At 41.5% G+C, this 26,997-nt stretch overlaps 1 protein-coding gene across 3 annotated transcripts in view; it reads left to right on the forward strand.

Moving 5' to 3' along the window:
- The window catches only part of RABGEF1 (RAB guanine nucleotide exchange factor 1), a 66,032-nt gene that overhangs the window by 11,333 nt on the left and 27,702 nt on the right, over positions 1-26,997 (forward strand). For 2 of the 3 annotated variants that reach the window (XM_064296066.1, XM_064296068.1), the window contains exons 2-3: positions 13,955-14,140; positions 19,516-19,682. In XM_064296066.1, coding sequence (XP_064152136.1) covers positions 13,962-14,140; positions 19,516-19,682 — 346 coding nt within the window. In that variant the 5' untranslated portion in view covers positions 13,955-13,961. Of the gene's footprint in view, positions 1-13,951; positions 14,141-19,515; positions 19,683-26,997 lie in introns of all 3 variants that reach the window. The other variant, XM_064296067.1, reaches the window with a different exon arrangement.

The following is a 26,997-nucleotide window of genomic DNA, read 5'->3' on the forward strand; positions in this document are numbered from 1 at the left end:
GTAATGCTAGAACCAACTCTATCTGCCTTTTTGTGGTACTATTTCACCTATTTTAATTTTACAGATATTTTAAACCCTAAAATAAATCATTGTTTTGTACAATCAATCTTTGTTTATATTTACCTACTTATTTACTCTTTCCATTGTTCTTTGTTCCTTCCTGCATGTCTGTGTTTCTGTTTGGGATAAGATGGTTTTCCTTCTTCCTGGAGAGCTGCCTTTGGTATTCCTTCCAGTACAGCTCTACTCATAAGGAGTTCTTTCATTTTTTGTTCATCTGAAAATGTTTTTATTTTGATTTCATTTTCTTAAATTGTGTTTTAGATGAAGGTTGACAGAGCAAATTAGTTTCTCATTAAACAATTAATACACATATTGTTTTGTGATGTTGGTTGCCTACCCGACTATGTGTCAACACTCCCCCCTTCTCCATCTTGGGCTCCCCATTACCAGCTTTCCAGTCCCCTCCTGCCTTCACATCCTTGCCCCTGGGCTGCTGTGCTCATTTAGTCTCACTCCGTTTATGGGCCTGTCCACTCTTTGGCTGAAGGGTGAACCTTAGGTGTGACTTCAGCACTAAGTTAAAAGGGTGTCCGGGGGCCATTTTCTTGGTGTTTCTTCAGTCTCTGTCAGACCAGTAAGTATGGTCTTTTTTTGTGAGTTAGAATTTTGTTTTACATTTTTCTCCAGCTCTGTCTGGGACCCTCTTTTGTGATCCCTGTCAGAGCACTGACTTCATTTTTTAAAACAAATACTCTGGGTGGGTAGTTCTTTTCTTTCAGCACTTTAGGGGTGTCATTCCATTGTCTTCTGGCTTCTGTTGTCAGTCTTACTGTTGCTCCTTAAAAAGTAATGTGTCTTTTCACCTCTGGCTGTTTTAAAGAGTCTCTCTCTCTCTATCTTTTTTTTTATTATCAACAATTTAAGTATGATATACCTTTCTGTAGTTTTCTTGGGGTTCACAGAGCTTTTTGAATTTGTGGGTTAATATCTTTCATCAGTTTGGAAAATTCATTCTTTCCGCTAGGTACTGCTTCTGCCCCATTCACTCTCTCCTCTCCTTTTGAGACTCCGGTTACACATTGTTAGACCTTTTCATGGTACCCACACTCCCCTTACACTCTTTTCTGTATTTTATATTAGTTTTCCTTTCTGTGCTGCAGTTTGGATATATTGACCTGTGTTCCGGTTACTAATCCTTTCTTCTGTTGTCTAGTCTGCTGTTAAGCTCATCCTTTGAGTTCTTAATTTTAGTTATTAGATTTTTCAGATACTGAATTTCAGTTTGCTTCTTATAGTTTCAAATTCTCTGTTGAAATTCTCCACCCTTTTATATGTTCTCTCCCCTCCCCCCCTTTTTTTTAACATCTTTACACATCATTAATTTTATTCCTCTTTTATTGGTCACAGTATCTAACACAGTTCTGCACAAGGTGGGTGTTCAGTAAATGCATGGTAGATGAAAAGTCCCTACTAGCTATTTTCTTTCATATGATGCTGGAGATGGTGTAGGAACCACTGTACCTGTCCCCATCTGCTTGCTGGCTTCTCTTGCCAAATTTACATAATGGAGAGATAATAGTTTTATTGTAGCAAAAGTAAACGAAGAGATGCAAAGGGCAAAGTCTGGGAGGTTTCCCAAGGTGGAGCTTCCATGTTCCAGAAAAGGGACTCACTGCCCTTCCCCATGTGCCATGTCTTTCACCAACCAGGAAGCCCCTTTTCTCCATTTTCAAAAAGATACTCTTCACTGTTACTTAAAAATCTTTGTTAATTTCAATGCCTGCATCAGCTAAGCATCTATTTCTATTGTCTGTTTTTACCTTTTTGTTTTTGGTTATAGGAATGCTGGGTATTATGAAAAAGTGAGGCTCCAGATAAGCTACCCTGTTCCAGAGAAGCAGGCACCCCTCCCTTTGCTGTGCAGGAGTGGGGGTGATCACCTAATCCTATTAGGGACTGATTTGAGGGTTGAGGTTATGTTGCAGGTTTGGTAAGGTTCCGTTTTCCTTTGGTTTGCCCCTACTCCTAGGGAGAACCATCCAGTGCTGCCCACTGATAGATGTGTTCACAGGGGTCCCTTCTCCGGGGAAGTTCTGTATTATAATCCTTGTCCCTTGAGCACAGCGAGATTTTTAAACATTCCACTTTGATTTTCAAAGACTTTCAGTTTAGTTTTGAAGCTCTCCTTGTGCAGCTGAAGTATATTTGGTAAAGTTTTTCAGGGGAAAACCAGCGCAGTGTTAGGCTCACTTCTCTGACTCTCCTTTCTCACTGAGCTCTTGGCTCCTTAAGCCTTCATGTCCACCTCTTCCAGAAGCTGTGGTGATTCCTCGGCCTGAGCACAGTCTGGTTTCTCACTCAGCTTTTGTCCCAGAATCAGCAAATACGCGTGAGGAACGAGTGGCTGCAGAATGTCATCTCATTTCTCCACAGTTTGTCTCCTTCCAGAACCTAGGTCCTTCTGGTCATAGTTACTTCAGGAGCTCTCTGATGCCTGTAAACATTAATTTTTATACATGTACTCAGCTTTCGCAGTTCTCAGCAGGACAGTATTGGTCTGCAACGAGCTATTCCCTTGTATTCAGAAAAGGGAGTCTCCCCCTAGGAATGAAGTCATGAGGCGAAGGAATCTTTTCATAGTTACCGTGCTTTCTTTTTAGCAGTGGTTCTCGGAGTGTGCTTCCAGCAGCATCACCTGGATTCTCAGGCCCCGCCCCAGACCTACTGAATCAGGAACTCTGGAATGGGGCACAGTAGTCTGTGTTTTAACAGGTCCTTCAGGTGATTCTGATGCATGCTAAAGTTTGAGAGCTGCTGCTTTCTATCTTAGTCATTTTGTTATTTAATTTTTTACTCCTTCCTTCACTGGGCCTTGGAGAGTGTATAAGGGATGAAAGTGAAAAAGAAAATTTTGTCTCTGTAGGTACGTTGTCAGTTTTCCAAGTAAGTCATTTAATACATTTAGAAAATTTTATTGAGTATCCACTCGGTGGTTGGCACTATGTTATGTGCCTACAGACATGGACTAGACGTATAAGGAGGTAACTCTAACAGGATAAGAGTGTTATAGATGCTGTATTTATAAAACACCATGTTCTTGTTAGGTGCCTCGAGTTGGTTGCGACTCATAGGGACCCTGCGGACAACAGAACCAAACACTGCCCGATCCTGCGCCATCCTCACAGTCATTGTTACGCTTGAGCCCATTGTTGCAGCCACTGTGTCAGTCCCTCTCATTGAGTGTCTTCCTCTTTTTTGCTGACCCTCTACTCTACCAAGCAGGATGTCCCTCCCCAGGGACTGGTCCTTCCTGATTACATGTCCAAAGTATGTGAGACGAAGCCTCGCCATCCTTGCTTCTGAGGCACATGCTGGCTGCATTTCTTCCAAGGCAGATTTGTTCGTTCTTCTGGCAACCCATGGTATATTCAATATTCTTCGCCAACGCCATGATTCAGAGGCATTGATTCTTCTTTGGTCTGCCTTATTCATAACCAGTTATTATTAGTTCCGTCAGTGGGGGAAGGCGAATCAAATGTTATTTAAGCAGGGTGGGTTTTGAAGGTGGACAAACAGAGGCCCGTTCTAGGTTTGTTCATAAGTAGGGTGACCATGTAATTTATCATCAAAAGCAAATCACTTCTGAGAATGAAAGGGGCTGCTTTACGCCAGGACAACAGACACAGCTAGGACTGTTACTTGCTAACTGGGGTATACGATTGTCCCATTTGTAAAGGACAAGAGATGTTGTAAACCCACAAATTTATGTCAAATTGTGGAAAACTCATTTCTTTTAATTATTTTTAGAGCGTGTAGCCATTCTTATTTGCTGGGATGACTTTAACAGCTTTTGAAAATGTCTGCAGTTTAGTTGACTCTTTTCCTTATTTTCTTAATAGCATTTAAGGAAAGTTAATTTTGTTGAAACCTAGGATTCATATAATGATGTATCTCATTTTAGGAATATACTTAATATTCAGAAAAGTATGTTTCTTTTTCAGTCACCAAAATTTCAGTATATCATGGGGATTTACATTTTTTCTTTTAGTTTTTTACTGGTTTTGTTTGATTGTATTATTTTGCCTTGGGAACTTTTTAGCATTTTCAAGTTTCAATTTCTCAGATAGTATATCAACCTTTGTGAAACCCTGGTGGTGTAGTGGTTAAGTGCTACGGCTGCTAACCAAAGGGTTGGCAGTTTGAATCCACCAGGCGCTCCTTGGAAACTTTATGGGGCAGTTCTACTCTGTCCTATAGGGTCGCTATAAGTCGAGATCGACTCGACGGCACTGGTTTTGGTTTTTTTTGGTTTTATATCAACCTTAGTTTTTTTTATGCCTAAGAATTAGTAGCTAGAGGTTAATAAGAGATGAGGTTGATACAAAGGACTTTGCTTTTAGTTTTGCAGCACTCCTTTTTCAGTTTGGTTGCCAGTCTGGCTTACTCGAACATCATTTATGTATTAAAACCCAAACCCATTGCTGTTGAGTTGATTCTGACTCATAGCAACCCTACAGGACAGGGTAGAACTGCCCCGTAGAGTTTCCAAGGAACACCTGGCAGATTTGAACTGCCGACCTCTTGGTTAGCAGCCATAGCACTTAATCACTGCACCACCAGGGTTTCCATTTATCTACATATAGTTTATGTTTTAGACACAAGGCATTTCTCAAAAGCAAAAATTATAATGAAAATATTTATTTGGTTGAGCCATCTAATAAATCCCAGTAACTACATTTTCAATCCAGGCAATTGGCTGTTGTATTATCTTAGGTCATAGTGTGTGTGTGTGTGTGTGTGTGTGTGCGCGTGTGTGTGTCTGTGTGCTTGGGTGTGGGTGTGTGTGCGTGCTTGTGTGTGTGTGTGTTTTACCTTGCCCAGCCACAGCAAAGTGCTAAGGTGGCTAAGGGTGAAATAGCTGCAGCAAAGCTAAAAGTGAGATAAAACTTAGAAAAACAGTCTTTAAAGTCTTACATATTGCAATGTGCTGCTAGTTTAGATGAAGTTAAGAGAAATAATTTTGGTCAGTCACTTACTGAATACATTGACCATTTGGGGAATTGACTGCTTCCCTGGAGGAGAGGGTAGAGAATGGTAGGACATAGACTTGAGAGGCCCGGTTATCTTGCATGTAATTTTGAGCTGTTAGCCTGGGTTATGGCATGCTCAGATTGGAGCCCTAACTTTGCTTCACTGAAGAGGGTGTGATTAGTACAGTAGAAGATTGTTGTCTAGAACTCATTCCTTAAGAATGCTGCTCTGCTGGGTCTGCTCATTCCAGCAACAGTCAACCCTGCATTGTATTCCTTGGGTTTGAATGTCAATTGGAAATTATTTGGGCAGGCTAGTGTTTGGATGCTTTGTTTCACATTGAAACTCCACTACTGATTCTCTGCGTGACATCAGATTCACTTTGAAGCAATGTAGTGATGTGAAAGTTGGTGAAACTTGGATACAGATTTGAAATTCAAGTCTTCGCTTAAAACCCTAGTGTCTTCATCGCATATAAAGTCAAGGACTAAAAGATAATATAAAAACAGTACCTATAGATCGAATGATTTATTAAAAAAGGCAAGCAACTCATAGGAAAATAAGCAAAGAACAAGAAGAGTTAATTTCTTCACAGAAGATATACTAATAGCCAATAAATATGTATAAAGATGGTTAACCTGCTGGGAAAAGTCAGGTCCTACTTATCTGACACCAAACTGTAAAGGAGCAATCAAATCTCACGCTGTCTGTTACCGGCTCTGTTCACCTCTGTTCTGACACTCCCCTCTGTTCTGACACCAGCGGTGTACGCAGTATGTCTTCCCCTGACCCTGACGACCCAGAGCGAGGCCAGACCTCACCAGTTAAAGAGCGCAGTCCTCCAGACTGCCAAGTCTGCCCGAGATTTCAGACACCAGCTGCAAGCTTGGAGTCCCCACGACACCATCTCTTCTGACTCGCTGTGTACAAATTTGAGGGTTCCCTCAGGATACCAACTGTAAGCTTCGGAGTCCCCAAGGGCCCCTGTCCCCCACACCACCACTCCCCGCTTCTGACCTGCTGGCTCCTACTACTCCCTTGGGTTTGGTAATTCACTAGAACTACTCACAGAACCCTATACTTACAGTTACTATTTTATAATAGCAAAAAGGATACAAATGAAGAAATGCATAGAGTGAGGTCTGGGAGGGTTCTGAACTTGGAACTTCCATGTCCCAAAAAGGTACGCACTGCGCTCACAAATGCGTCTGTGTCTTTCACCAACGAGGAATCCTGTGGAGCTTCCATGTCCAGAGTCTTTATTGGGCCTCATTATGCAGGCATGATTGATTGAATCATGTCCACCTTCCCAGCCACTTGCCCCAGGTGGGGCTTTCTGGCCTGGCCATCCTCTTACCTTAGTCACTCAGTAGCATAAATCCTAGGTCTGGTCTGCAGGCTTCATCACAAACACTTCAATCAATGGAGAAATTCCAAGGTTTTAGAGGTTATCCCTCAGGAACCAAGCACAGAGATCAAATTTTTTGGGTAGAGTTAACCTCACACCTTCCTAATCAGGGAAGTGCATATGAAAACAAGAAATGATTTTTTTTTTTTTGCCTATCAAATTGGTAAAAATTAAAGATTAATGTGCAGTGTTCATGAGGTTGTGGGAAAGTAGATTCTCACATACACTGTAGCTGGGAACATAAATAGGTAAACCTTTCTGTGAGGCCAGTTAGCATATTTCAAAACTTAAAATGCACATACTTTCTTGATGGAGAATTTGTGTTTCTAGGAAACTATTCCACTTTTGCTAGTGGTCTGCTCATCTCCTTGTCCTACGTGGCTATCAGAGATTTACAAATTCTTTTTATTAGTGTAATTCCTAAATGTGATAAAATTTACTTTACTGTATTTACTTTACTTTTTTTTTCTAGTTTCTTATTTGCCTTTCTATTTTGGCTACGGATAGGGCATTTTAAAAACTGTATAGAAGTTTCAATTTATGTGTTTAAATCTGTTCACTTCCTTCATAATTTTTCTGGCAGTTTGTAACCTTAGATAGCTCTCACTGCTTTAGAAGTTTCATAAATACTTAATTTTAGTTCCTTCTGTTTGTCTTTAAATTTTTTTTTAACTCTTTAATATGTCTGTAATTAATTTGGGGGGTTTTAGTTATTCCAACAATGTTTACTGAAAATTCTTCTCTCTCCTTCGAACATTATTTTATGTATTGCATTAGGATTCAGTTTGGCGTCAGTCTATTCTGTAGTGATTTGTCAGTTCTGTTGCTAAGTTCACAATATTTTAAACTAGGTTGTGTGCACCCTTGCTGTTAATTTTTTTTCAGGAAATTAAAAACATTTTCTTCCTTCTTTATATTACTGAGGAAATATGGAATTATTTTGTCAAGTTCCAAAAAGTCTGGTGGATTTCTTATTTGTAGTGAACATAAATTTCGGGACATTTGACACTTTTATAATATTTAATTTTCCCATGCAGTGTCATGGTATGTCTTACCATTTATTCAAGCCTTTAAAAAAATCTCAATATTTTTATGTAGATCACATAATTTTCTCATTAAAATATTTCCTGGGTATTTTTATTTTTTGATACTATTGTGAGAGATTTCTTTGTGTTTTCTGACTTGTTATAGTTCGGCTGTTTTGAGAGCCCCGTAGATTTCCTATACATACGTTTAGTTTGTTTCACTTAAGCATGCGTTATTTTATTAAAGTACTGTTAAAAAATTGATTAATTCCTCTGTTAATAGTGTTTTAATTTTTTTCTTTTGGGCTTTCTAGATGTGCATTCATATCACCCATACTAGCCAGTAAGCTTCACGAGGACCGAGACTGTATTTTTACTTGTCCTTTGTATCCCAAGTGCCTGCCATGTAGTAGTAGATCAGTATATAGATATTTGTTGGATGAATAGATGAGTGATAGAGAAAAGGCTGTAAGAATATGTGCCATATATTAACAGTGGCTGTCTCTGAATGATTTTCTTCTTTATTTCCTATTTGTTTGTATAGCTCGGGTTGTTTATACTGAGTACCGCTTACTCTTACAATTGGAAAAGTTTGCCTGTAAGTTTTCTTTTTCAACTGAAGTCAGAGGAGATTTTGTCATTTTGCTAGAGTTGATTGGACACTTCCTGTAAATCCCAGGTGAGTTGCTTGGAGGAGTGTCCTATAAAGATATGACACTGAACCCAGGAATAGGAATCAGGACTATCCAAGGAAGATAGTGGGAAGCTACTCAAATCCATGTAGTGTTGAACTGAGTCTGGCTTGCATCCAGTGCTTTAAGGAAGAACATAGACAATTGTGTGGGCTTTGTACTCCATGGCGTAGTGGTTAAGAGCTACAGCTGCTAACGAAGAGGTTGGCAGTTCGAATCCACCAGGCATTACTTGGAAACTCTACAGGACAGTTTACTCTGTGCTATAAGGTTGCTGTGAGTTGAAATCAACTCAATGGCAATGAGTTTGGTGTATATAACACAAAATTTGAGATTTTGACCATTGTTAAGTGTAAAGTTTAGTGGCATTAATTACATTCACAATGTGCAACCATCAGTACTATCTATTTTTGAAATTTTTTATCACCTCAAGCAGAAACTGTACCCATTAAGCTATAACTCCCAATTCTCTGCTCCCTTCAGGCCCTGGTAAAAACAAATCTACTTTCTGTCTCTATGAATTTGCCTGTTTTAGATCTTTCATGTAAGTAGAATAATGCAGTATTTGCCCTTTTGTGTCTGGCTTATTTCACTTAATGTTTTCAAGATTAGCCACATTCTGGCATGTATTAGAGCTTCATTCCTTTTTATGGCTGAGTGATATTCCATTTTATACATATACCACATTTTGTTTTTCCGTTCGTCTGTTAATGATCGTTTGGCTTGTTTCCCCCTTTCAGCTATCATAAATAATGCTGCTGTGAACATGGGTGTACAAGTGTCTTTTTGAGTCTTTGAGTTCTTTTGGGCATATACCTAGGAGTGGAATTGCTGAGTCGTGTGGTAAGTCTGTATTTAACTTTTTGAGGCTGCACCATTTTACATTTCCACCAGCAGTGGATGAGGTTACCAATTTCTCCACTTCTTTGTTAGCACTTGTTATTTTCCGTTTTTATGAAATTAGCCATTTTAGCAGTTGTGGTATCTCAGTGTGGTTTTGTTTTGCATGAGGAGCCCTGGTGGCATAGTGGTTAAAGTGGTCGGCTGCTAACCGAAAGATTGGTGGTTCGAACCCACCAGCCACTCTGCTGGTAAAAGATGTGGCATTCTGCTTCCGTAAAGATTTACAGCCTTGGAAACCCTATGGGGCAGTACTACTGTGTCCTGTAGGGTTGCTATGAGATGGAATCGATTGAGTAGCAATGGGTTTTTGGTTTTGGAATGGTTAATGACAGTTGAGCATCTGTTCATGTGCTTATTGGCCATTTGTATGTCTTCTCTGGAGAAATGTCTACTCAAGTCCTTTGCTCATTTTTTGGTTGTGGTGTTTGTCTTTTTGTTGTTGAGTTGTAGAAGTTCTTTATATATTCTGGATATTTAACCTTTATCAGATATGTGATTTCCAAATATTCTCTCACATTCAGTAGGTTGTCACATCACTTTGTTGATAAAGTCCTTTGATGCACAAAACTTTTTAATTTTGGTGAAGTCTAATTTATTTGGAAACCCTGGTGGCATAGTGGTTAAGTGCTATGGCTGCTAACCAAAGGGTCGGAAGTTCGAATCCACCAGGTGCTCCTTGGAAACTCTATGGGGCAGTTCTACCCTGTCCCATAGGGTTGCTATGAGTCAGAATTGACTCGATGGCACTGGGCTTGGGCTTGGGCTAATTTATTTATTTTTTCTTTGGTTGCTTGTACTTTAAATATGTCATCCCACTGTCTTCTGGCCTCCATGGTTTCTGACGACAAATTCACTGTTAATCTTACTGAGGATCCCTTGTGTGTGACTAGGAGCTTCTCTCTTTCTGCTTTCAAGATCCTCTCTTTGTCTTTGGACAGTTTGATTATAAAGTGTCTTGGTGTGGATCTCTTTGGGTTTTTCCTACTTGGAATTTGTTGAGCTTCTCAGATGTGTAAATTCATGTCTTCCAATAAATTTGGAAAGTTTGGGGACATTATTTCTTTAGATATTCTTTCTGCTCCTCATAGCTATTGTTTTTTGTCTTTATTCTAATACCTATTGAGCTTCTTAATATATGCTAAGTAATTTTCACAGCAACCCTCTTAGTTCCTCCAGCTCTGGAATGATACCTGTAAAAGTCTTTGATTACAGATAATAGGCTCTACTGGAAATATGTTTTTAAAAATATTTTATTGTGTTTTAGGTGAAACTTTACATAGCAAATTAGGTTCCCATTTAACAAGTTTTGTACAAATTGTTCCATGACGTTGGTTACGATTTTTGCAGTGCATCAGCGTGCTCATTATTTCCGTTGGGTTTGTTTTTTGCCATTTGTCTAGCTTCCCTGCCCCTCCTTGCTTTCTCATCTTTGCTTTTGGGTTAATGTTGACTATTTGGTCTTGTATATTTGGTTGTTTATGGGAGCATTTTCCTCCGGGACGATACTGCTCGTTTTATAAGGCCATCTATTACTTGGCTGAAAAGAGGCCCCCAGGAGTGGTTTCTGCTTCTTAGTATGTATCTCTTCACTCTGCAGACTGTCCCGATAGTTACACCACTTGCTGGAAGATGATCACTCCACAACTCCCCCACCATTGAAGAGAACAGCCCAGACTTAGTCCCGTTTTCAAAACTTCAAGTGAGAGACTGACCCACTTTGGGTCACGTATCCACCTCTAATTCAGTCGGCTGCAGCCCTGAAGAGGGCATGGGGTCATCTTCAACAAACATGGCTGCTGGCAGCCTCCCTTTGTGGATTGGGGGAACAGTTCTCCAAGAAAATGGGGGATGCTGGCACATGGGCCAGACAGATTCCCTCAAATGTGTCCATTGTATAATGATAACACAGCTATGTTGTAGTATTTATACATCAGCTTTTAAAAACTTGCTGACTTCTTTTTGCTTGTACATATTGAAGGAGAACAAAGGACCATAGGATGATAATGGTGAAAAGATAAGCTCAGATTCAGAATAGTTTGGTGGACTGTTAACCCAGGACTTAGCATGTGTTGGCTCCCATCATGTCTCTGCCACTTACTACCTTTTTGATTGAACAAATCATAACTTCACAGTTCCAATGTCTTCATCTGCGTGACCTTTAAAGTGTCTTTGGTTTAACATTCTAGGACTCTATCCGTCTGGCTAAATTCAGTTACTCTTTCTTCCTTTCTACCTCAAACTCATCTCCTACTTTTAAATGGCTGGCGTGTGAGATCTAAATTCCAATCTTGGAGGATTTTAACCTCGTAGCGGCAGTAAAGAGTATTTACATTTGCGAACTCGAAAGTTCTTTCTAATTAGAATTCGCCCTCCCTGCCTTGTCTTGTTAGTTCTTAACTCCCCCAGCTCCTGCTTCCAAAGCGGATCACCATCCCTCCCCTCTCCATTCCCACCACATCACCTCTGTGATTATAATAACCTCTTATGGTAGTTGTATCCTGATCAGTATCAGGATACAACTATCAGGATACTGATACTGATACAATTTTGTTTTGCAGAAAATCCAAATTATTTTGCTGATAGTCTTGAAAGTCAGAGCTAAAAGTTTCCCTGGTTTCATAATCACCTCGACACCTTTTGATAGGTTTCTCCTTATTATCCAAACACTTTTATAACTTTATACCTTGCATAAATCCTCAGACTTGTATCAAACCTTAAAGGGAAGCTTATTTACCATCCAAATGAAGACTGAGTACAAAGCAGTCCTGTCTCTATATGCTATCCCAAAACACATTTGAGCGCCTTAGCTCCGTGCTAAGTTCTGTGGGAAGTATAAAAGAGCCCCTCAAGAGCAGTTCTTTCTACAAAATGGAATAAAGTGGTTCTAGTTTTTAGTATAAGCAGTGTTATGAGAATAGAGGCGCCGAGTCAATTCAGGAGGGAGGGAACTCGTGCAAAGTTTCACTGAAGCTTAGAATAATCTTTTGTAAAAATGACACAGCGACAACATCTGACCTCATCTAGCTCCACAAGGGGGAAGGAGAATCAAGATCAGCAGCCCAAGGCTGATTCCTGTGAGGTGGAGGCCAAACATACCTTCAGCCTCTAATCTTTTTACCAGCTCTGACACCCACTGTCCCTCTCACAGCACTCTCTACTTCTTTGATGGGCTTTATTAGGGAAGGAACAGGTTAAAATTCAGGATTCAGCTTTTTATCAGGATAGCCTTTTCTCAGCCGTGCCGGCAGGCAGGCCTCTCTCTGGCCCTTGGCCCCTTGGCCCCTTGGCCTGGCCTCTGTCCTGCTTAGGCAAGTGTTACAAAGCTCTTTCTCTTTGCTAATAAGTGCCTGGGGGCACCCTACTCCATCTGTAAGCCTCAGCCCGAAGGCGCTCAGCTCTCTTGCCGGTGGGTATTCAGATCTAGCCCCTTGGACAAATGCCCAGAGGCACCCAACTCTGCTAGCAAGCCTCTTGCCCAAAGGCACTCAGCTGTCTCTTTCCGTGCGTCTGCGAGCCTAGCTCCCCCACGTGCCTAGAGGCACCCCACTCCACCAGCAAGCCTCCTACCTAAAGGCTCTCAGCTTCCGGCTCCATGAGTCGGGAAGCTCACTACTCTGTTCCCTGCTGATCTCCTGCCGGTCTCCTGGTTCTGCTACCTCTGCCGTCACTGCGTTGCCGCTGATTCTCGCCATCTTGCCATCTCCAGCGTTACAGCTCTGTCTCCCTGTCTCCTCAATCTAGGAGGGTCTCAGCTGAGGGATCCCTGTCCAAAGCACATGCTCTGCTCCTGGCTTTTCTTCTTGGTGGTAGTCAGGTCCCCCTTTTTTGCTTCTGGGAGGGCTCATTTTAAATCTAGCAGAATGGCAAAACTGACCAATCACCTCTTTAAGGTCCCATATATCTTATTTGCATAGTTCTACAACACACAACTCCACAAGGTGTCAGAAGGCACACCTTATTTGTATTATTAGCAAACTGTCCAATCCCCTTGGTGGGCCTCAAGCTCCTTATTTGCATAGTCCCGCCCAGTCTTTTGGTGGGAGTTATAAGACTGGCTAGAAGGGCCATATTCAGTAATTCATTATACCATATCTTTGAAGAGTAAATCATCTTTGAAAAGGCAGAAGAAAAGTATAGGAAAGAATTCCAGGCTGAGGCATGAAAATGGAGGACTTGTTTGGGAAATGGTGATATAACTGAAGTTTCCTGTGCCCCGGGATGGGCGTTGGGATGCATAGATGGGAGATGACAGGGCACTAGGGTTTTGGGCTCTTACCCAGTGCTGAATCCCTTCTCTGCTGCTTGTTTATTAGTAGAGTTTATGTGCTCAGTTTTTGTGAAATTCAATAATTACGTTAAGCGTGTATGTAATTATTGTCCTGAATTGCTGAGGGCTTTCGGTGCCATGCCAAGGCCTGGCAAAGCCTCTATTCTGATGCTTTCCTCACTGTCTTGGTAAATGTTATTTTTGTCAGAACAAAGTATTCACCTTCATATTGTTGAAATCAAGTTGTCTTTTTGAGCCAAATAACATAATGTACTAAGAAGAGTAGAAGAGAATGACCCCTCAGGTTAAACACGCAGAGCTTTTTGATAGCAGCTAAGAAGGCAATGTTAGTCCTTTCCTGAAGTGTTCTTTATACTATCGAGCAGGAAACAGGAAGTCTCTTCTTGAGTATGACTCTACCAGGAGTTGGCAATGTTTAAACTTCTCTCTCTTTCACTTGCTTTCTGTCTTTCCCTTCCTCCTTTCCTTCTCTCTTTTTTGTTTTCTTTTTAACTTGTAGCTTCACGAACTCACTCATTTTTTTGTTTTTATTGTTCTGCTATAAGTGAGTAGAATGACAGTGAGTTCATTCTCAGCATTTCCTTGTCTGTCCCTTGGTCAGCAGGAAGAAGATGAGCCTGAAGTCTGAACGCCGAGGAATTCACGTGGATCAGTCGGAGCTCCTATGCAAGAAAGGATGTGGTTACTATGGCAACTCTGCGTGGCAGGGCTTCTGCTCCAAGTGCTGGAGGGAGGAATACCACAGAGCCAGGCAGAAGCAGATTCAGGAAGATTGGGAGCTGGCAGAGCGGTAAAGGACTTAACTGGGGGTGCCTTAAGAATGACATTGCTGGGTACATAGTCACGTCATCATCAAAATGCATTTTCCTCTTCTGACTTATCTGTAAGTCAGCTTAATATTTGTTATTGTTGTTCGATGCTCTCAAGTTGATTCCAACTCATAATGACCTTGTGCACAACAGAATGAAACACTGCCTGATCCGGCACCATCCTCACAATTGTTGCTAATGTTTAAGCCCGTTGTTGCAGCCACTGTGTCCGTCCATCTCGTTGAGGGTCCTTCTCGTTTTCACTGACCCTCTGCTTTACCAAGCATGATGTCCTTCTCCAGGGACTGGTCCATCTCGATAACATGTCCAAAGCATGTGAGGTGAAGTCTTGCCATCCTTGCTGCTAAGGAGCATTCTAGCTATACTTCTTCCAAGACAGATTTGTTCATTCTTCTGGCAATCCATGGTATAGTCACCATCCTTCACCAGCATCACAATTCAGATGCATCAGTTCTTTTTTCATTGTCCAGCTTTTGCATGCTTATAAGGCAATAGAAAATACTGTGGCTTGGATCAGGCACACCTTAGTCCTCAAAGTGACACCTTTGCTTTTTAACACTTAAAAGAGGTCTTTTGCTTAATATTTAGAGAGAGGAAATTTCTTTTCTCAGTCAACATTTAATTAATAACTCAATGATACCTTCATTTTGTGTTTGTGTTAACTTCTAATTATTTGTGTTTGGGGCTTGTCAGTCTTAGTTCTGTAACTTGGACCATAAGCTCCTTGGAATAGGAGAATGGAAGTAAGTGTACATCATGGTGAAGATTAAGCGAGATAATATATGTGATGTACTAGCACAGGGCTTGGCACACAGCTTTCATCAAGCATTTATTTCCCTCATTCTTTTAACATACCCAGTGTGGCATCTGGCACAATGATGAACATGGAGTAGATGCCTAATAAATACCTGTTGATTTGTATATATTGTCCTTACATTACAGAAATTTAACTTTTCCTTAAAAATCTGTTTTGGGTAGAGCCAAGATGGTGGCTTAGTCACAGGCACCATAACGTTCCCCCTGCACCACAGACCCCACAAAACCAAGCAAAATAGAAGCAGATAATCTGGGAACCCTGAATATCAAAAAAAGAAGCTCTAAGAACTGAATCGAACACCACCTGGAAGGAAAAAGTGAATGAACGCAGCAAAAGAGGAGTCACACAGAAGGGAGGAGCTCCGCCAACCATCTTGGCCCAACGTGGCCAACTTAGGACAAAGCCAGCGGTGACCCCGGGTAAAGAGAACAGCAAGGCAACTTCGTGACTTTCCCAAAAGGGACAGAGAAACTCTATAGACACATAAAGAAAGAAGTAGAGGGAGGGAGGGAGGGAGCCAAGATCTAGAACCACAGATACTCAGGAGCCAGGGCTCCTGAACTCAGGGATGAGTGGCAGACACGAGGTGGTGGACCTACAGAGTGTCAGCAGGAGGTCTACCACCCAACCAGTGCCCAGGCGGCCCCCAACTCGCACTGAATAGGGAACATGTTCTGCTCCCTGGCTGCAACAGGCATGAGGTGCCCCAGCATCTGTGCGACACACGTCCAGCACTCATGCAACCTAGCAGGAGGGACACACTCCCCCTCACCCTATCCTCCTAATCAGAGGTGGCAGAGGGTCCCATACCTCAACCAACTGGCCTGATTAGGGGACCACAATATGAGCCTGTCCTCTTCCCCCCATCCCACCCAACCCCATCCACTACCCACCCTTGCCCATCTGACAAGTAAGACCAGTCATGCCCCCATGAGCTCGCCCACCCACAACCTACACCCCCTTAAGGGTCTAGCGGGGGGCAGCAGTGGCAAGACAGCAAGAGAGCCTGCCTGCCGCTCCCTCCTCCTTCCCCCGTCTGGCGAGGAATGGAGGAGACATGACTGTGTGTGGGCTCCTTTGCCGCCCCATCCTCCCTCCCCCTGCCCAGCGTAAGTTGGGGGCAGCACTACTGTGCACACATCCACCAGGCACGATTGCCTCCATTAACCTGCTGAGCCAGGGCCAGAGGAATTGAAACTGTGTGTGCATCCCCCTTCCTCCCTCCCCTTGCCTAGCACATGCATATGTCTCTGCTTCACCTTCCTCCCTCTCCCCGTCCCCTGACAGGTAGATAAGGCACAACTGAGCAAACATCCACCTGCTGTTCCTCCCTCTCCCCACGCAGGAGGAGGGGAAGGTAGAGCAACTGCACACATGTCTGCCACACCCACCACACTGACCACTCTGCCTGCAAGGAGAGCATGCTTCCTGCTCCTGCACCACCAAATGAAGATAAACAGGGACCAAAGCCTGACCATCCCACCCTCCGCTGCCCTGCAAGACCAGTAAACAGAGACTCAAGCTCCTACACCTGCCCATCACTCACCCAGTAGGGAGTGCTACAGCACGGCCAGTCCAGCAACCAGAGCACCACACCTGCCAGGAATCATCAAAACAAAACAAAGAAACAGGACCCAGCAAACAATTATACAATTAAAAAATAAATAACCTCTTAATGACCCAAAAACAACAGACAATAGCACACCACCTAAAGAAGCAGGGCAAGATGGCCCCAGCAAGTGACTGAAATAAAGAACCAGAAATCTTCCCTGAGAAAGAAAAGGTAATGGAGTTTCCTGATAAGGAATTTGAAGGACATATGTTTAGGATCCTCAAAGGAATCAAGGAAAACACAGACAAAACTATGAAAAACACAGACATGACCAAGGAAATTACAGACAAAACATTATAATTCAGGAAACAAAGTGACCAAATAAATAGACAATTGGAAAGCGTACAAAAACAGCAACTAGAAATCCAGAAGCTTAACAATAAAATTTCAGAAATAGACAACTCAATGCAAAGTCATAGGAGTAGAATCGAAACAAAAGAAGGTGGGATCCGTAGACTAGAAGACAAATCCCTTAAAGCTAATCTGTTTGAGGAACAACCAAAAAAAAGGAACGAAGAAAGCCTAAGAGTAATGTGGGACCACCGTCAAGAGGAATAACTTATGCATGATCAGAATCCCAGAAGGGGAAGAGTCAACAAAAAGCACAAATTGTTGAAGATTTGGTGGCAGAAAGCTTCCCTAATATCATGAAATATGAGAAGATAACCACCAAGAAATGCAATGAACCCCATACAGAATAGATCCCAAAAGAACACTGAGACATATCACAATCAAACTTTTAAAGACCAAAGGCAACAAAAGAACCCTGAGAGCAGCTCAGGAAAAACGAAAGATCACCTACAATGGGGCATTGATAAGCTCTGATTACTTGGCAGAAACCATGCAGGCAAGAAGGCAATGGGATGACATATATAAAACCTTGAAGGAAAAAAGCTGCCAGCCAAGAGTTATATATCCAGCAAAATTATCCCTCAAACATGATGGTAAAATCAGGACATTTCCAGCTAAACAAAAATTAAGGGAATTTGTAAAAACCAGCCCAATTTAACGAGAAATGTTGCAGGGAGTCCTTTGGACAGAAAACTAACATCACCAAACAACAACCTGAGATTAAAACACATGACAACATCAGCCAGATATCAACCCAGTAAAGAACTCTCAAAAATAAAATAAAGCTTAAAGAAGGAAAATGGACCCAGAGATGTCAATATGTTAATGACGACCACTTCCACATGTAAAGGGGGAGTAAAGGGTATAGGTATAGAACTTCCATATGGAGAAGAAATAAATTACTCTTTAAACTTTGGAATAGAAAGGTAAATTTCAGGATAACCACAAAGAAAATTAACAAGCCTATTCATCAAAATATAAAAGAAGAAAATCATACTCAGTATATACAAAACCAACTGCAAAGAAGGAAATAAAAGACAACCCACAATCCAAAAAAAAAAAAAAGCAGAAAATTAAGCAGAATGAAGAAACTCAACACCACAAAAAAAAAAATCATAAAAAAATGACAGCAGTAAACTCATACATATCAATTATCACACTGAATGTAAACAGCCTAAATGTACCAGTAAAGAGTTGGAGAGTGGCAGAATGGATTTAAAAAAAAAAGACCCTTTGATACACTGCCTGCAAGAGACACACCTTAGTCACAAAGACATAAATAAACTAAAACTTAGAAGGGTGGAAAAAGATACATCAAACAAACAATAACCAACAAAGAGCAAGATAACAATATTAATCTCTGATAAAATAGACTTTAAGGCAAAATCCACCATAAAAGACAAGGAAGGACGTTATGTAATTATTAAAGGGTCAGTCCACCAAAGGGGAAATAACCATAATAAGTATATATGCACCCAATGACAGAACTTCAAAATACATAAAACAAACTCTAACTGCACTGAAAAGAGAAATAGACACTTCCACAATAATACTAGGAGACTTTAACACACCACTCTCGGAGAAGGACAGAATAACTAGAAAGAAACTCAGGAAAGACACAGAAGATCTAAATACCACTATCAGCCAACTCAACCTCATAGACATATAAAGAACACTTCACCCAACAACAGCAACATACACTGAGAATTATGGCCCAGCCAAGTTGACACACAACCTTAACCATCACTGCCTTCAAGGTTGCCTACCTCTAGTGCCTTCCTGTGTATCCAGCATCATCGCCCATCACACTGTCGGTGCTCTGGCTACACTGAACATGTTTCACAGTGGACCACATGCCTTCACATCTGTACTGCCCTCTTCCTGGTGTGCCCTTTCACCTGGCTGAAGTTATCGTATGCCATTGTAGATTTCAACTCATCGTGATCCCACGTGACAGAGCAGAACTTCCCGATAGGGTTTTCTTGGCCGTAATCTTTATGGGAGCAGATTGCCAAGTCTTTGTCCTGCAGAGCCACTGGGTGGGTTTGAACCTCCAACCTTTCGATTAGCAGCAGAGCACTTAACCATTGTGCCACCAGGGCTCCTTAGATGTCGCTCACATGTCACCACTGTAAAACCTTCTCAGGCCTCCTCTAGCAGATTTAATTGCTGTCTCCCATGTCATTACTGATTTGGGTTTTTACTGTCAGTTATACAAGAAACTGTAGCAGCGTATGGTAATTATTCTCTTACATCTTTCTCCCTTCCAACCTTGAACTTGTTAGGGAAAAGGACTGAGCCTTATTTCTTCCATGTAATCCTAGTATAGTTTGCTGAGTGAACATGACCATGGAGGATGTCACTTTGACGTCTATAGTAGCACATAGGACGGTTTCAGACTGTAGCTCCCTACCAGAGACCTCAGACCTATTTGGTGTATTTAGCTTCTAGTTCTAAAATTTTTAAAGGCTCCTCAATCCATTGAGTAATGGCCTTTAGATACAAGAAAAACTTAGAAATTATCAACTCATTCTTAATCTTCTCTTGAATTACAGGCTTCAGCGGGAGGAAGAAGAGGCTTTTGCCAGCAGTCAGAGCAACCAGGGGGCCCAGTCCCTCACATTTTCCAAGTTTGAAGAAAAGAAAACCAATGAGAAGACCCGCAAGGTTACCACAGTGAAGAAATTCTTCAGTGCTTCATCCAGGGTTGGATCAAAAAAGGGTAATTTTCTGACACTTTTGTTTCTTCTGCGTGTGAGTGAGATACAGACTACCGGAGATCTGGGAAGCAAGTGGGCTGAGTGTTCTCATTTCTCTCTCCTTTCAGAGAAGACCAGCAGATCTGAGACTGAAATTGAGTCTGAGGATCAGATAATATCTGAAACTAAAATGTCTTTGGTTGGAGAAAATTGTTTTAGAGACACTCATTTACTGTTTTATAGAAGGAATAAAGAAAATTGAAATAACGCAGTTTTGTTTATGAAATTCATTCCCACAAAAATGACTGTCTTTTTAGGTGTTTTATTTTTTCATGCCTTTATTTTTTCAACCCAGTTCGTTCTCCTCTGTATAGTATCCCCACTCTCCATAGCTTATCAGAAGCGGCTTTTTCTAGGCTCAGAATCATCTGAGAGAAAGGTTTTCTCTCTGAGAGCTTGAGAGACAACTTGTGTTTTGAGGAAACGAGGAACACTCAGAGAAAACCTCACTTTGGGCTCTTGTTGTTGGGTGCCATCGAGTCAATTTCAACTCATAATGACCCCATGTGACAGAGAAGAGCTGCTCCATAAAGTTTCCTAGGCTCAAGGCTCTGGGTCTTTCTACCCCAGAGCCGCTGGGTGGGTTTGAATCGCCAACCTTTAGGTTAGCAGCCAAGTGCTTAACCATTGCACGACAAGGGCTCCTTTTTGGGGTCTTAGGAGGAATGAAAGTAACTCAGAGTAGGTATTTCTGGTATATGAATTTCTATATACATGACCTTATTCATCCTCCTTAGAATGCCATAGAACTGCCAAGAAGAGTGTCACTAAAATGACAAATATTCCATTACTTAGTCCCACCAGTGAGCAGACAAGCTAGTTGAAATGGCCTAGCACGAAGCAAGAAGGAGTCCCTGTTGTTAGGGCTCAGTCTCTGAGCCTCTTTGTTGATACTTCTCAGAGTTAGGCAGTAAACTTGAAACGGTGGGGCAGACCCAGAACCAATGCAGATCCACTGGGAGGAGTCCCCCTTTCCCCGTAATTGTGTTGAGGTTTTTGGTCTGTCTTAATGCAGGGACTAGAGTCTCTGTGTGGTACAAACGGTTAAGTACTCAACTACTAGCTGAAAGGTTGGTGGGTCAAACCCACCCAGAGACACCTTGGAAGACAGGCCTGGCGATCTGCTTCCGAAAGGTCAGCCTTCAAAACTCTGGAGCAGTTCTGTTCTGCCATGAGTTGGAATTGATTAGACAGCAGCTAACAGTGGCCAGAATGCTCCTTAGAGGCAAGGATGGCGAGACTGTGTCTTATATACTTTGGACGTGTTGTCAGGAGGGATCAGTCCCTGGAGAAGGACATCATGCTTGGCAGAGTACAGGGTCAGCGGAAAAGAGGAAGGCCCTCAATGAGGTGGATTGACACAGTGGCTGTAACAATGGGCTCAAGCATAACAACGATTGTAAGGATGGCCAGGACCGGGCAGTGTTTTGTTCTGTTGCGCATAGGGTCGCTGTGAGCCGGAACCAACTCGACGGCACCTGACAACAACAACAGCAACAAAATGCAGAGAGTGAATAATAACATCAGCCCTTAAGACCCTCGCTGGTGTTTCTGATGTAGTGCCTATGGCTCTTTTGTTTGATTGGAGGGAAAAGCTGCCTGTCACCAAAACCCAACACTTCTCTTCAGGAAATTCACACCTTTAAACAGTCTTCTCTTTGTTCCCATGATTAATTTGGAGTTGTTTCTTGGTTGGTTGCCAGGCATAACTATTTTCTCTCTACTGTAACAAGAAGGAGGATTATACAGTGACTGAATTGAGAATATATTTGGCTCCTGATTTACCTCTTAGGAGGCAGGGCAGCAGGTTGGTTAAAATACACAGGCTTTGAGTCCCTCCTGGTTGGAGCCCCAGCACTGCTGTGTGACCTTGGCCAGGCTGACCTGGTTGAGCCTGTCTATAGGGAGGGACAGTGACGCCTCTCATTGGCATGTGGCAGGGGTTAAACGAATTGCTGCGTGTAAAGAATTCAGCACAAAGGCTGACTCACATAGTAAGGCTCCAGTGAGTGTTACCTGTTACCATTTGAGTGATTCCAACTCATAACGACCCTACAGGACAGAGTAGAACTGCCCCATAGGGTTTCTGTGGCTGTAAACTTTACAGAAGCAGACTGTTACACCTTTCTACCCTGGAGCAGCTGGTGGGTTCTAACCACTGACCTTTCAGTTAATAGCTGAACGCTTAACTACCGCACTACCAGGGCTCCTTCCAGTAAGTGTTAGCTATTCTAAAACACAGGTTGTTTTTCTGATAGAGTAATCTCTGCTGGTAAGGAGCTCAAGGTTACTGATCAAAGCCGTTCATTCCTATTTAGGTTTAATTCTTTACCTCCTTGGGAAAATTTCCTTAAACTTGTGAATTATGATATATAGTCAAATGGTATGTATTTATCACAACAGATGAAAATCATAAAGCCATCTGCTCTGTCTCATTTTACGAATGACAATACGAAAGCTCAGAAGATTTAACTGGTGTAAATAAGATCACTTAATGAGTTGGTGTATTAGAGCTCAGGTCTCCTTCCTCCTGGTGCAAAGCTTTTTCCATTATATTCCTTTACCTCAAGTCTGTGTATAGCTCAGAAACCCAGCGTGTGTGTGTGTGTGTGTAAATCATGTCTTATGATCTTATGGAAGATGAGAGTTATATTATGGAAAGAAAATGTATAATGCAGTACAAACCCTGTACTTTAAAGGAAACAACTCCAAGTGATTTTTATTTAAAAAAACATACACACTGAATAGTTTTCAACTTTTTTATTTTTGTATTTACAGATTTATGCTTCAGATTTTTTGCTCTGTAGTTTGTTTTTTATCTGGCTACCAACCTAAAAGTTGGCAGTTTGAACCCACCCAGCAGTTTCTGGGGTCAAGACCTCAGAGTATTTAAACCTTGATGTGTACGTGTTAGAAGAGGGCGCTATTGGGTCTTCATTTCACAGGTTGCTTATGTCACTTTGCTGGATGAGCTTTGCACTGCAGGCTGGATTATTTGCTGGCCATTGTTCGTGGAGTAGGTTAGCTTGTACTAATTGCAATTTTATTTTACTGGGTCTGGAATAGAAATAGACTCTTTGTATTCTGCATTCTTTATCTTACTTCCTTAATACTTCAAGCTCTTGCTCTTGATATTTTACTTGCTTCTAGTAGTAACTTAAGAGAACGATCTTAAGCCAGGACATCTTGGTAACAGACAAAGCAGATAACCTTCTAAGGGTTTTGAAGAAAACATTCTGTCAGAGTTGGATGCCCCTTCAAAGAAGGTAAATGGAACAGCTTGACTGTTTATAAAGACACAGAAAGTTTACTTTTAGTTTTTCATCTCCAAAGTAAGGTTGAGTCAGCTGTAGCTTATAGAGTAAATCACAGTGGTTTGGCCAAATTGAAATAATTGTTCACATATTCCAAAATGCCCTTTTCCTTTAGAGTTCAAATAGGTGTTACCACCCTGAGTAGAACCTTTGTGTGCCTCTTTTACTAACTCGTCTGAAGACAATGAAGGAATCTGTTTTCCTTTTTCAAAGTTCAAATACACATCTCTCCGCCCAAACCTTAGATTCTAAATGCTATTTCTCACTAAAATGAACCAGGGCTTCTTGCAGAAATGACTGATTCCAGGGATGGAGCAGGGAAGGAAGGCCCCCCAGATGTTGGGGCCTTGTCAGAAGGACCCAGAAACTAGTTTGAAGGAGTTTCCACAGGCCAAGTCTGGGACAATTTGAGTATAAAAACAAATAAGGACAGTAATGGAGTATAACTAATTAAATAAAACAATAATCCTTGAGCCCATTCCACTAATAAATAAATAGGGGAGAAGAGAAAGCTCTACTTTACCATAGAATCCTGACTAATATAGAAGGGATGATTAAGTTAGAAAGTCACTGTTGGCAGTCATCATAGTAAAAACTCAATTCCGACAAATTCCATCCAGATTTGAAATCTGGAGTGAAGGGAAGGAGTTTCCTGAGGAACGAGTTGTCCTCTCACATGATCTTCCCACAAAGGACTTATTATCACAGTAGAGAAGTGATTATAAAATGGTGGCAAAAACAGACATCATGTGCTTCTAGATCTGATACCCGGAGAAGAAAACATCGCTTACGTAGTATTTCAGCTGAAAATTCATAACCTGAGTTCAGTTATGAGCAAACAGCAGAGAAACCCAAATTGAGGGGCTTTAAGTATAACTGGCCTATATTCTTCAAAAAAAGGTTCTTGCATTCTGCATCCCACTTTGAAGTGTGGCATCTGGGGTCTTAAACGCTAGCAAGTGGCCATCTAAGATGCATCAATGAGTCTCAACCCACCTGGATCAAAGGAGAATGAAGAACACCAAGGACACAAGGTAATTATGAGCCCAAGAGACAGAAAGGGCCACATGAACCAGAGACTACATCATCCTGAGACCAGAACTAGATGGTGCCCGGCCGCAACCGATGGCTGCCCTGACAGGGAGCACAACAGAGAACCCCTGAGGGAGCAAGAGAACAGTGGGATGCAGACCCCAAATTCTCATAAAAAGACCAGACTTAATGGTCTGACTGAGACTAGAAGAATCCCAGCAGTCATGGTTCCCAAACCTTCTGTTGGCCCAAGACAGGAACCATTCCCGAAGCCAACTCATCAGACATGGATTGGACTGAACAGTGGGTTGGAGAGAGATGCTGATGAGGAGTGAGCTGCTTGCATCAGGTGGACACTTGAGACTATATTGGCATCTCTTGTCTGGAGAGGAGATAGGAGGGTAGAGGGGGTTAGAAACTGGCAAAATGGTCACGAAAGGAGAGACTGGAAGGAGGGAGCAGGCTGACTCATTAGGGGGAGAGTAAATGGGAGTATGTAGTAAGGTATATATAAGTTTATATGTGAGAGACTGACTTGATTTGTAAACTTTCACTTAAAGCACAATAAAAATTATTAGGAAAAAAAAGGTCCTTGGATGGCACAAGTGGTTTGTGATTGGCTACCAACCAAAAAGTTGAAAGTTTGAACCCACCCAGCAGCACTGTGGAAGAAAGGCCTGGCAACCTGCTGTCATAAAGATTATGAAAGAATCTTTCCAGAAAACCCAAGAAAATCTCACCCCAAAAAACCCTATGGAGCAGTTCTACTCTGTAACACATGGAGTCACCACGAGTCGGCATCAGCTTAGCCCAGGCAGCAGGTTTGGGAATTCTTTAAAAATGTCAGTGTCATGAAAAAGAAAGGCTGAGAAACATTTCCAAGTAAAGGGCACTAAGGATACATAGCCACTAAATGCAGTGTGTGACTCTCAATTGGATCCTCTATCAGGAAAAACAGACTTTTTTCTTAGGTAAGGAGTATTTGGAACCATTGACAAAATTGGAAAAATTGGGACATGCTGTACTTCTTTTATTTAGATGACCTGAGAAATTTATGTGGATATTTTTGTAAATTTTTAACAATTGAGGTATAACATGTGTTTTTATTAGTCTCGAAAGGGACTAATCATCTTACTACATGATTATATTCTTGATATTGGCAGTTTCAGGTCATCGTTGCTCTTTACGATTATCCTTCAAATAAACTGCCTGGTGAAGGTTTTGCTTTCACAGGCTTACTTTGTAAATTAAAGATTTAACTTGGCACCTGATCTGCTTTGTAGACAACCGTGCGTGATAGGTGCGCTATTGATGCTCATTGGTTGATTTAAATAGGAATGAGTGGATGGCTGTAATGATAGGAGGACATCATGGTGTGGGTGGGAAGAACTTGGACTCGAGAAGCAAACAGATCTGGATTCAAATTCCAGCCCTTCTTCCTAGCTGTGTGACTTCTGCACCTCAGTGATTCAACCTCTCTAACCTGTTTACTTATCTGCAAAACAAGGATAATACCGCTTACCTAACACAATTTTTAAGGGTCAATGAGAATGTATACGAAAGCACAGTGTCTGGCATATAGAAAATTCTCAGTGACTGATCGCTATAGCTATAAATATTGTTACCATCATTAAATTTCAAAGGCACGTTTTGTCCTGCTGGGAAGACTTTTTAAGTTGAGTGTTCAGACTGGGGAATGGAAAGCTTAATAATCATGACTAACTGGCTGTTCTTGAAATACAGGCTTTGTTTCTGTATTAAGAACACAAGGTGACTTTAAGTTGAAGAACACCCAGTGCCCATTTATGTCCTAGCCAAAACTAACTGTAACGTAGGTGAAATTATTTCTTTCTGTTTTCCTCTGTTTACTTCTTTCATCTTACGCACTGAATACCTGCTAGATCTTCAAAACTACCTCACCTCCTTCCTGTGTACCAAATACCTGAGCTATGTCTCCTTCACTTTCTACTCTCTAATCCAAACTAGTTCTCTTAGTAGGGGTTGATTTTTACTTAGGTTGGAGAGAAACAACCAAATGTTGATTTTAGTAATTTGGAAACCCTGGCGACATGGTGATTAAGTGCCACGGCTGCGAACCAAAGGGTTGGCAGTTCGAATCCACCAGGCGCTCCTTGGAAACTCTATGGGGCTATTCTGTTCTGCCCCATAGGGTTGCTATGAGTCAGAATCGACTCGATGGCACTGGATTTGGTTTGGTTTTGGTTTTGTACTAACTTGTAAGTACCTAATAGATTTAACTTTCATTTACATTTTTAAATATGTCTTTTTTTCTTTTTTTAAATAAAAAGAATCTGTCTTTGGACAAAAGTATTCGTGGGGAGGGGAACATGCTACACGTAGAGCAATCAAGGGGATGGTTAATATTTTCCTGACCTCGGCTGGCTTACATACCTCCAGAGCCAGTGTGGATTTGTGCTGCTTTGAAGAGTTCGAGGCAGTTTTAACACAGCAAAGAGCTCAGGCTCTGGAGTTAAAATCCACAGACTTTTACCACTTAAATAACTGCAAAATCGTGCAAGTTACTTGAATTCTTCAAGCCTTAGCTTCCTCATTTGTAAACGTCGTAAAAGTACCACCTCACAGAGTTGTCGTGAGGGTTATACACGATAGCATTTGTATAAGTACTTGGCACATAATAAGCGTTTGCTGTGTAAGCTGTTGCCATTATTAGTTTGTCAGATTGTACGTGTGTTGTTTTTATCGGATGGAGTGTTCTATAAACGGCAGTTAGGTCAAGTTGGTTGATTAGGTGTTCTGTTATTACTGATTTTTCTGTCCACTTGTTCTATCAATTATTGAGAGAGGAGTGTTGAAATTTCCTATTATAATTGTGGATTCATTTATTTTCCTTTTCAGTTCTGTGAATTTTTGCTTCATATACTTTGAAGCTGGCTATTAAAAAAAATAGGTA

The sequence above is a fragment of the Loxodonta africana genome, chromosome 12, assembly GCF_030014295.1.
Source record: "Loxodonta africana isolate mLoxAfr1 chromosome 12, mLoxAfr1.hap2, whole genome shotgun sequence".
NCBI classification, from domain to species: Eukaryota; Metazoa; Chordata; class Mammalia; order Proboscidea; family Elephantidae; genus Loxodonta; species Loxodonta africana.